Source organism: Crotalus tigris, unplaced genomic scaffold, assembly GCF_016545835.1.
Source record: "Crotalus tigris isolate CLP2741 ecotype Arizona unplaced genomic scaffold, ASM1654583v1 scf7180000017666.27876245, whole genome shotgun sequence".
In the NCBI taxonomy this organism is placed as follows: domain Eukaryota; kingdom Metazoa; phylum Chordata; class Lepidosauria; order Squamata; family Viperidae; genus Crotalus; species Crotalus tigris.
The window spans coordinates 293,703-305,880 of NW_024096551.1; the positions used below are offsets into that span (position 1 = coordinate 293,703).

Here is a 12,178-nt window from a genome sequence, read left to right on the forward strand (position 1 = left end):
ATTTGCATGAGTAGCAGGCCCGCGTGCATGCCACTCATGCAAATGGAGCTGCTTGCGCATGCTTGCACAACACCATCTCCTCTCCCCTCCCACCAGTCCACAAAGCTTGAAATGTTGGGGAACTCTGCACTACGTCATCTTCCCATAGTTGGCTGTCTTCTATAAGTAAGTGATAAATAACACTGTCTTATTTATTTATTCCATAAATAATAATAATAAAGCTTCCTGATTTACTTGCTTTTTATTTCTTTTAATTCACAAATGGTATTATGGGCTGAGAATACATGAAAATTACTTCAGACAATCATGGTTTTTTTCATTTATTTAAAATTATCAATTTATTAGTTCTCTTTCTGATACATCCAAATGAAAAGATGTCACATTTTTGCAATTAAATGCCCATACACAAAGGGAAAGTAGAGCCAATTACAATTTGGTAAAAAGTTTGTGGAATAAACAAAACTCTGAAAACACACGCAAAAATTGGTGGCATGTACTTTACCCTATTTCATTCTTCTACATCTACATGCTCACTGCTCATTGCAGTACTGAACTGAATGATCCACCAAGTGTGTATGTGTGTGTATTTTAATTAAAAGTCTGGCACAACTGAAATACATAGAAATAATGTGGAGACTGATGTACTGGCATTAAATAAATAAACAGAAACTGGTTTTTAAAAGCCAAAAAAACACTGGTATTCATACAACCCATATATACCAATTGCTTCCAAATAACTCTAAAATATCCATGATTTACATAATCACTTTTGTGTGGTTCCTATAAGAACCTCCTGTAAAATTAAGAGGCATCCGATGACAGTCTCCTAGATTGTGAAGTTCTTTTTGTACTCCATTCTATTTAATCCCACCCCCCATCCCCCATAACTACATACTGGACTGCTTTAAGCATTGTCTGAATGAGACTTGGGATCATAAACCACGCAAGTTGAAAAGTAAGAAATACAGATTTACATAAATACATAAATACAGATTTATGTTCTTCAGTCAAGCAGAATTTTTATGCTTTCTCCAAATGCTGGAGACCAAATTGATTCAGTTGTAACTAGTAACAAATAATTAGAAATCAGAGTTTGATTTGGGCTTACTGAGGCAACTATAAGTTATTATAACAAAAAGTCATTATCCTTGAGAAAAGAACTATTTAAAATCTAAAGTTATTAAAATCCTAGGACAAAAATTAAAATTACTCCCTAATTTTTGGTAACTACATCCTTGATAGAAAGGGTGAGTACATCAGTTAAACTAATAATGTTTTATATTTTGTTTATAAAACTATTAACTTTCAGTAACTCAAAAGCTAGAGAGGTGGAAAGTGGCTGCAAATGCCTTTCTTTTACATTAAGCACTTGCTATTTTGGCATGTTTGTATTATAGATTTAAATTTGGCTTTTAAAGAGGCCTACTATTAACTCATTAGATAACTTTGGTTCCCAAGGAAAGAGATATTTATTTTAGTGTTTTTATCCTCATTAAAGCAAAGAATAATTTTAAGGCTATTACTTTCATTTTGTGTGTGTCATCATGATTTTTCAGTGTCTGCAGCAAAAGTTTATTTAAATACTTTTTTACTTTCTAAACAGGGCAGCTTTGAAAAAAATAATATGGAATATGATCAGGCTACAAAACAACAGTAGAGGCACAGAGCACACTTAGCAATGCTTCTCAGTACATATTATTTCAAGTTTATTTCATAAGGAAAAAAAATCAAATCACTTAGAAATGTGACCCCTGAAGTACAATGTTCTCTCTTTACTACAAAGGCCAAAGAAAATAGTCAAAATGTTAAGCTACTGCTATGATAAATACTTCATGAAAAATGAAGACTCCTCACAGAATTCATCACCCATCCTGAAATTTTGCAATCCTGACAGCATGAACGGTAATCCTTGCCAAATGATCCTGTCTCAGTGTTAAGTCAGGCTAACTAGAGAATTGATCATTCTTTTTCCCTATGCAAGGATCACTTTTTTTCAGTGCAAAGAAAAACAAAACAGCCTTTCAAAATTTTAGCATGTTAAATGTTCAAAACAGTGACCTGATTCATCTATAATACATCTAATACATATTTACATCCTGTACAAATTTTACACTTTCTCCAATTAGGCACAAAGTTGATTTGTCAAACTCAATAGCAAATGAAAGAAAAAAAGTGTTTAAAGGAGGAGCTTGAAATACATTAAGCCATTTATCGTAAGCTAGTTTGCTTGGGAAGGTTTGCTCCCATTAGGATTCCAGGGGTTAGAGTTGATGGACCTTTCATCTGCATGCTTGAACCAACCATCGTTGGGAAACTTCGATTCCTTCTAATGCCAGTGTTCAACTGAATGCTTCCAATAGCAGTTGTCACAGCAGTTGGGCAACCCAAAGGCAAACTCTCAGGCAGCAGGCCTCCAGGCTTTTGTGTTCCACAGAAAAGAGGTCCTTGTTCATCAGTTAATTTAAGAGCTTGTGTTTGCCCTGAACTTACTACCTTGGCAATTCCAAACCTTTTTACTTTGTCTACTAGGTTAAGGTTGGAGACAGACACATCAGTCTGACTCTCACTGTTTCTGATGTTCTTTTTGTCCCTTACTTCCTTCAGAATTGAACTAGCTGGTTTGGAAGCCAGGAAGTTGTCATAAGGAGGACTGGAACATTTGAACTCAAAAAATGGTGGGGAAGAAGGAGGTGTCTGCATAGGTGAGTTTGGAGGAGTGGAAGGAATGGCAGCCATTCTTGGAGAATATGTGCTCAGAAGAGTGCTCCTGCCCACTCTGTCCCAACTTTGTGGGTTATACACTGCTGCTGATATCCCACGTTCCTTGAGTAGCCATACAAGTCCTAAGGAGGTACTCATTGTAGTTGTGGATTCACGAACGTTAGTGAAGGATTCTACCAAACTCAGGCGTCGAGGAGTACATGGGGTAGCCACTGGAGTGCCTTTCAAATTGCCAACACTGCTACAAGCTGGAGTAGGTGCTGAATTAAGGCTAAGGAAAAAGCAAAACCTAAGTTAATGTCTTTGCAGATATTAATATTAATGCACAGTATGGAAAAATTGTATTACTAACACTAGGCCTATGACTGCAGGCTTTTGAGACCATGTTTATCTCATATTACTTAATTAATAACTTCTCAATAGCCATTTTCAGGCACACTTTGAATTCAATTCACTCTCCTATCAAGTTCTTTGAACTCTTTTTGGCTAATAGGAAAAGATGGATATGATAAACATATCACAGGTATAGCAAATAATTAAGTCTGAATCAGTTTCTGCTTCACAATAATTAACTAATGAGGCACATGTAAGCACAACTTACCAGCTGAAATAAAAATAATGTTTAAAGAAAATTTCACAGAAGATAAAATTATAGTATCAAAAAGGGTTTTAAATATAAGTTCCATGCAAATAGGCCACATCCATAGTATGATCCTAAAAAGTACAATTTAATCTTTTGTGCACATGACTGAGCACTGTTAATATAGCAAAGTATAGACTATAATTGCACACATTTTATCTCAGTGTGGCCGATAACATACTACATGAAGAATGGACATATTCCTTTGTGAATAATAACCATCCAACTTTTTCTTAATCAACTCAAGACATTCTCAATAACATTGCCACTTCCTTTTCCTCACAACAGCAAATTTGTGAGATGGCTTGGCTCAAGAGAAAGTGAGGTCACAGGGTAAATATTTAAGGAGACATGTAAGGAAATTTAATATTTATTTCTACAAAGTTCATTTATTTCATTAGCTTATTTAACACATAATTTAAAAAAATATAAGCCTGAATATAAAGATGAAAAGGGCTGAATTATGTTTTGATGTCTATAAATTTAAAAAAGAACTGTTTTTTAGTCTTAAAAGTTATGAAGTTGCTCTATTTTTTAATATATGTTATATAACGTTGAGAATGATTTTCTCCACATATAATAAAAGCAAAGTTCATGTTATGGTGAGTCTAAAATTGTCGTGCTTAGTGGGCATTCATCTCAAATCAGAGCCAACTTCTTTACTTCTTATTTTTTAAAAACAAATTCATGCAGTAAGTCAGAAAATGCCAACCAGAAATAAGTTCTATTAAATAATGCAAAACACACAATGCACACCTTAAGTTGCATGCAGGTTATCTAGAGACTTGTTTTATTGTTCCAGTTGCAACCATTTGTTTTCCTTTCTCCACACTCTTGATTTATTTGTCTTTCAAGTATAGTATAATAAGATTTCTATCATCAGTACATTCCAATAACAGTGATGACAAGAGCAACACAGTCTATGGAGATTCTCAGTCATCAAAAGTCCCAAAGATACTTTTTCAAAAGGTATCTGGACTTTCTGTGTTTTCTCTTGAAGACGTTTCACTTCTCATCCAAGAAACATCTTCAGTGCTCAGCATTCAGTCAGAATTGAAGATGCTTCTTGAATGAGAAGTGAAATGTCTTCAAGAGAAAAAAAAACACAGAAACTCCAGTTACTTTTTGAAAAAGTGCCTTTGGGATAACAGCAATTCTTCTCTGGCACAGAATGAAATATAAACCTTTCTAATATCTTAATGGTTACAAATCATGTAATCCTTCAGAATAGATACAATGCAAAAGAAAAGAAGTCAGATTCTGCCTATCCAATAAGTTCCAAATGGGGCCGTATCTCAAATTTAACAAAACAAAAATCCAATTGAATTGAAACTTTTTGATATTAAGTCCACTGGTGAGCATTTATCTTGGACAATAAATAATTGATAGATGGACCCAGAAACAGATGATAGATAGATAGATAGATAGATAGATAGATAGATAGATAGATAGATAGATAGATAGAGAGGCAGTTTTTTTGTACAAAAACATTTAAGTTATTAGCCTGTGCAAAACTCCCTACAAATAAAAAACTGTTTGAATAACAGTGGCAGATAATATAATTCACCATTATTGTGGCCCAAATGGAGGCAGATACTCAAGATATAGATAAATTAACCCTTATGTAAGTTAAACGGAGATTTCTATGTGAAAGTATTCCCAATTTTTGTTAAGTTACTTACAATATGTGGCTAATATTTGACAGGATAAAATGTTCTGTGCATATCCAATTTTTAAACCACTATAAATGACTTGCTTCAATACCTTTTTGATGATTTCTGGCAGCAAGAATCTTCCTAATTCATAACAAGTTATGTATAAAAATTGGGCTGCTATATTTAGGTGTAAAATTATCACTTTTATCAGTTGGCTTCATGAGGGCAGAGAAAAACATCTAAACATGGGGACATAGTATACATATCAGCAGAATTCTTGGCTCTGTTAGCATCTACAATCTAGGAATCGAGATTATAAACTAATCTAGCTCATTAACAGTAAGTCTGACAGCTTCCATTGAAAAAGCAGTTCTGTGTATTCCAATTAAAAACTAATTTTAATTGCATTTTAAAATAGCAAAGGATTACAAGATGCCCACAGGCAAGTTGTAACACAGGCACAGATATGTACATGTTTACACTTTGGACTAAACCGTAAGTTTATAATTTGGGGGAGGGACACTGATGTTAAATCCAACTATTATGGTTTAGTCTTATATAATATCAAATTATAATGGCTTATGCAGCATACAAATAGTCCTAGACTTACAATCTTTCGTTTAGCGACTGTTTGAAGTTATAATGGCAATGAAAAAAGTGACTTATGACTATTTTTCAGACTTACAACCACTTCAGCTGTCCCACAATCATGTAAACAAAATTCGGATATTTAGCAACTAGCATTTATTTATGATGGTTGCAGTGTCCCTGAGTCGTGTGATCACCTTTTGTGACCCTCGATAGGCAAAGTCAATGGGGAAGCCAGATTCATTTAACAACAACGTGACTATTCATTTAACAACTGTGGCAAGTTATTCACTTAACAACTGTGGCAAGAAAAATCGTAAAAGGGGGCAAAACTCACTTGTCTTGTTTAGCAATGGAAATTTTGAACTCAATTTTGGTTGTAAGTCAAGGACTCTCCGTAATATGGTACAAAAAATAAATAAATCCTGGCTTAATATTGTACAGGAGTATCAAGAACTGTGTTACAGAATACACTGTCCATAAAAATAAAACTCCTAAGTGCTGGGCTTATAAAAAACACTAGTCTTTGAATGGCAGCATTTATAGAAGGCTGTAGCTGTGACACTGGGATGGTTTTGAGTTTCATCATGATGTTTTAGTCATGGCTGGGTGGAGGGTTCAAGTCATCTGTAATCTGTAATGATATATCTGAGGAAGTTTTCAAAACAATGTGATGGGTCATGGGAACTGGCATTGGGGCTGAATTGGTTTTGTGAGTCGCAGAGTATGCAGAACTTGGGTGACAAAAACAAAGCCACCACACTGCACATTTCCCTTTGTTAATTCTTGTCAGATAATTCCAATTGTAGTTATCAATACAATCAAGTCTCATGGCTGAGATTTCTGAAAGGATGTTTCTTTTATTTGGTTCTCCTGTGGGAACAGTGGTAAAGGTATTCACTGCACCAGTGTATTTGGAGAAAAGCAGAAAAGGGAAGCAGTTTTCTTTATACCAGATACTCTCAAAATAGAAAAGTATAATTGTTTTGTTATATTGTGGAAAATCAGACTATGCTAAGTCATAATAAATGATATACCATTGTGAAATATGGCTAGATATGATGATGTATGGATCGGTGACATACAATAAATAAAATTAAAAGATCTTAGATTCTATGGGTACATATATATCTGAGAGCATGAATTGTAACTGTCACCCAGTTTTCATCTTGCCTTTAGGTTCTACTGTTCCTGAAGCAGGCTTTTGTATACAAAGTGACCCCCCTCCACTACTAGCAAGTCCTGGTAGAAATAAAAAGCTTTTATTCTTTGAGACTGCAGTCCAAGTATGTGTATTCAAAGGTAATAGGCCTGAGCAACTACTGAAATTACTACTCAACCCAGACATAAAAAGACCCCATGTTGAGTCAAGTTCAACATAAATTTTCAAATATCTTATGAATAAGGTAGTACAGGACGTCCCTGACTTATAGCCCCTACTGGGACCAAAATTTATGTGATGTTGATAAGTGATGCAGTAATAAAGTGCAACTTCATAAGACTGCATTGCAACAGCAATGCCAACAACTCCCAATTGCCATCATTAACCAAATTCCACCATTTCTTTATTATTATAATTCACTGTTGAATGTGTTTATTTCCAAGTTTCAGCTGTTGTTCCATTTTATCTCTCTCTCTCTCTCTCTCTCTCTCAAATGAACTTTTCAAGGTTTCTCAAATAATAATTGTACACAAATATGTCATTAAGAAATCATGCATGGATGGAGAACCAATCTGAGGCTCATAAATTTTCTGTTTCAGAGTATTTACTAAAAATTCAACAGCTGTACTTTTAATCAGCGTGTGTAAATGTTTCCCAGTTGAACGTCACCTTAATATACCAGTATTTCTTGCAATCCTTCCCATAATAACAAAAATCTCTAAGCTAATTTAAAATTTAAACTCTTTGGTGCTAGATTAATGCTCAGCTTTCTAAAATGCCAAATGCATCAATACTGCTACATAAAGACTATTGTAGTAAGTATTCCTAACCTGGTTCACTATGAATAATCCTCAACTTACAATTGTTTGTTCAACAATTGTTCAAAATTATAATAGCACTTAACAAAGGGATTTACAATCCTGTCCAGAGTTATAGCCTTGCAGCATCCACATGGTCACATGAACAAAATTTGGGCGCTTGACAATTCCCCCGCTCTTACGACTACCACAGGAATGCTGCAGGAGCTCTCCACCTATCTTCTCTGCTCTGCTTCTTGCTCTGCTGGGTTCCAAATGCTCCACCCCATCCTCTGTCACAACTCAATCCATTTAGTTTTTCCATAGATCTTCTTTAGGAAGCAGCCAATTCTTCAGACAACCTTTTTACACAGAGGTCATGTGGCATTGTCCTAGAAACAGGCGCCAATAAATTGTGACCACTCCCAAATTGTACCCACTTCCTGGACAGCCCAATGCCATGTATGATATGGAGAGGTGCTGCAGTGAGGGCCTGGACAAGGCCACCCAGAGCTTTCCCCACTACTGAGGCACCCCATACTCTGCTTAGTGACCACAATGGAAAGAGCAGGGATTGTGGCAGGCATCACGTGAGGTGATCATGTAGGCACTTTGCTTAATGACCTCTACGATTTACAATTGCAATGGGCACACTCCACTACAGTTGTAAGCCAAACATACCTGCAAATATTAAGGAAGATATTACATATTCTCCTGGTCGATAACAGTCCTTTTACAAATATACAATGATGGAGGAGGAGGAGGAGGAGGAGGAGGAGGAGGAGGAGGAGGAGGAGGAGGAGGAGGAGGAGGAGGAGGAGGAGGAGGAGGAGGAGGAGGAAGAAAGAAGAAATGTCCAGAATATTTACTAAAGAAAGAAAGAAAACAAAGACCTTCCTTTATATCCCCAATTATTGTTAGATTCTATAAAATCAGCACTATGAAATTTTTGTTAGGTCACTTCATGTTAAATGTTAAAATGGAAAGGGGGAGAATAAGATTGATAAGAAGTCTTCGAGTTAGCTGATGCCACGAACACTAGCATTCCTCTTATGAGACTCCGCCAGCATAGAGGTGCTGACTGTGCTGCTCACCCCCTCTCACGCTGGTCATACTGTGTGCCCTACATCTCCTCTCAGCATAAGGTGACATAAAGCTGTTTCATCGTCTTCCTCACAAGACCTGTGAAGAAGCATCATTCATAGTTTAAGGAGATTCTCTTCTCCAGCAGTTGCATGATAATACTGTGGTTCTAATCAATAATACAGAAATAATAATAATAATACAGATGACCATCAGCTACAAACCTATCAGAGTATAAAAATGAATTAAAATTAGTAATACATCTCCATTTAATAGAGAACATTGCATGAAACATGCTTCGGTTTTAATAAACAGGACAAAAGTAAGGAGCCCAAGTCTGCATTCAGGTGTTGTTCTCCTAGCCTTCCACTTATATCCTCTCCACATGCTGAGATTTTGCTGCTTCCATTTAGCAGAACTAGCTAAATTTGGGAATGGGGGGTTAAAGGATATGAAGGGAGTTTATTGTTGGGAACAGCTGCCCAGGGTCATCTTATAGGGAAAATGGGTAGCATAAAAATTTAATAAATAAAAACATTTCTGCTCCCATCTTCATTTTTAACTCCCCTGAAAGGTGAAAAAAAAAAATAGCAAAACATTTCAACACACCCCTTTCATGCTATTACAGCATCATCTGATGCCTCCTGTGGCATTAAGAAGGTCAGAGGGACTGGTGCATCATCCCATTTTCATCAAGTACCACTCACAAGCTCCTTTATGGAGTATAAGGGACACTGCTTTTACATTTTTTTAAAATAGTTTTTTGGTCTGAACTGTGAAAATTCTTCATTAGCTTCATTTCATTATACTGATATGTAGTAATCCCATAGTACTGGAGATTGCATTTTTGTTTTAAAATATACCCATTGGCCTTACTGCTGTTTCTAAGTGCTAAAGAGGAAGAATGGAAGAAAGGTGAACCAATCAAGCCCTCTCTTTGGGTCTATAGCACAAGATTAGTGAGATAATCTGAGCAGCAAAGTAGGAAGGGGTCATGATTCTCTTCTATTCTAAAAAGTATAACAAAAAGCAGTATCTGATTGGTCCGGTTCCTCATACTGTATGTACGCAGTGAAGTGAGCCATTCTAACATGCATCAGGAAGAGTGTTTGGAGACGTTGCAATTTTTGTTCTGCAAATAGGGGTATGAGGCAGCAGGGAGGCAGCTAGAAAAGAAGAAGTAACAGAAGCAGCAAGAGAGTGTGAACAAGAGTGGGAAAGAGGCATTTTCTATTACTCTGCCAATGAGAATTGCAATGATATAGGAATACTTTTTAAAAAATGTTTTGGTTAGAATATCATGGATTAAAAGAGTGGCATCCTAATTTTTTTACTTGTACCGGGTATACATCAACTAAAACAAGCTGACAGATTCTGGATGGCTATATACATGTAAGTTAAATTGAGACAGTGTCAAACACAATTGTTAAACACATCTTGTTTATTTAACACTTAACATTTCTGCAATTTTAGAAACTAAAACACCTCTCTGAAAAATCTTACCTTGGTGTGACTCGTGTGAGCTCGTCGGAAGGATGTAGAATACGGCAAGTGGTAAACGTAAATGTGGAGTTGGTTTGTGACATGCACTTCCCAGGATGATGTACTACATTAAAAAGAGAGAAAAATTATTTGCATTTATATATTAAAAGAAGAACTTTTATATATTCAGACTAGCAGATAGAAAAGTGATATGATACTTTACTTGTGATCTGTGCAATAAATATCTGACATTTCTAAAACATTTTATTTTCTAGCTCCTCTGATATACTGTATTAATATCTGTCAGAAAAATCTTGTTAACTTGCCACATCTTTTGTTTTACAGGGACAGTCCTCACTGTAAGGACTCTCAGCAGATACGAATGTTTTAGGGTGGCCACTAACTGGAAATATTATTTCCTACTTATTACTCTGGTATGGTAATTTTCAATAGTAGAACATATCGCTTAGGAAAGTCAACAATGTAGTTATTTATCATGCTAAATTGTCCCAGTTCTAAACAATTTAAATGCTACCCATTTGATCTTATTGCTGCATTATTAGAAGTATTGAATGGGGACATAGAAGTTATAAATGCTAATTCTGTAAAAAGTAAATATAATATCTTAATCTATTAGCAGGTTTATTCCATGGGCCATATATAATTGACTCTTAATAATAATGTGCAATACATTGATCCAAGCAAATGTATCTCATCACTTTGATTCAGTAACAGACCCAGAGACACTAAAAAAAAATAGGATACAAAAATAATAGTGCATACAATGCTGCTTAAATATTTGTGAATCTTTTTGAATTTTTAATATTTCTGCTAAATATGATCTAAAACATAATCAGTTTTCTAGGCAAGCCCTAAAAATAAGTAAAGAGAACCCAATTAACAAGTGGGTCAAAAACATACTTGTTCATCAATTTATTGAGGAAAATGATCCAAAGCTATATATTTGTATGTGGCAAAACTATGTGAACTTTTCTTTTCAGTAACTGGTGTCTTGTTCTTGGGTGATGTTAACATCAATTAAATGTTTCTGATAACTGTTGATCAGCTTGCAGGACTTTAATATTAGCTTAAAATTAGGGTTGTTGGTGGGCTTCCTTACATGAACTGCCCACTTCTTTAATCTGATCATTCCAAAATACTAACTTTCCTGTTTTAACCATTCTTTGGTTAAATAATTTATCTATTTGAGGTTATGGTTTTGCTATATATCTATTTCTCTTGAGTTTATGGGCAGATATTTTCTGTAGAATTTGCTAGTACAATTCAGAATTTATAGTTGCATCAATGGTGACAAAACATCCTTATCCAGAGGCAGCAAAATAGGCATAAATTATGATATTACTTTATGATTTCACAGATGGGTTAAAGTTCTTATGTCAGAATGCAGGATTTGCCTTTTTCCAAAGATAATGCTGGAGGCTATTCTTCCAATAGCCTTCAGGCTTATCCACATTTTTTTTTTTTTTTGCAAACTATAGATGAGCAGCAATGATCTTTTTTGAAGAGTAGTGGCCTTCTCCTTGCAACAGTGCAATGCATACTCTTTTTTGAAGAGTAGTGGCCTTCTCCTTGCAACAGTGCAATGCACACTATTGCTGTTCAATGTTCTCCTTATGCTGTTCTCATCAACACTGACATTCTCAGTGTAAGAGAAAACTTATGTTCCTTAGATATTACCCTGGGGTCTTTGTGACCTCTTAGAATATTTCATACCTTTTCTTTTATATGATCTTGGTTGCCAAACCATCCCTGGGGACGGCAACTATAGGGCTGAATTGCTTCATTTGTACACAATCTGCCTGACAGTGGACTGGTAGAGTTTAAAACCTTTAGAAATAGTATTATAATCTTTTCTAACCTGGTGAACATTAATAATTGTTTTTCAGAGGTCCTTAGATATCTCCTTTGTTCAAGTTATGACACACTTCCAAACATCTGTTATGAAAGTCAGATTTTAATAGTGAATATCCAGAATTCTCTTCTTTAAATAAGGCAGGACTTCTGACACTCATACCTGATTATCATCTCT

At 35.4% G+C, this 12,178-nt stretch overlaps 1 protein-coding gene across 8 annotated transcripts in view; it reads right to left on the reverse strand.

Moving 5' to 3' along the window:
* Window positions 1–304: 304 nt before the first annotated feature.
* The window catches only part of TRAK1 (trafficking kinesin protein 1), a 121,972-nt gene continuing 110,098 nt past the window's right edge, over window positions 305–12,178 (reverse strand). For 5 of the 8 annotated variants that reach the window (XM_039336082.1, XM_039336083.1, XM_039336085.1 and 2 more), the window contains 2 exons: window positions 10,150–10,252; window positions 305–2,992 (listed from right to left, as the gene is read on the reverse strand). In XM_039336082.1, the coding sequence (XP_039192016.1) occupies window positions 2,209–2,992; window positions 10,150–10,252 (887 nt within the window). In that variant the 3' untranslated portion in view covers window positions 305–2,208. Of the gene's footprint in view, window positions 2,993–8,657; window positions 8,746–10,149; window positions 10,253–12,178 lie in introns of those variants that run through there. The other 3 variants (XM_039336087.1, XM_039336088.1, XM_039336090.1) reach the window with 2 other exon arrangements.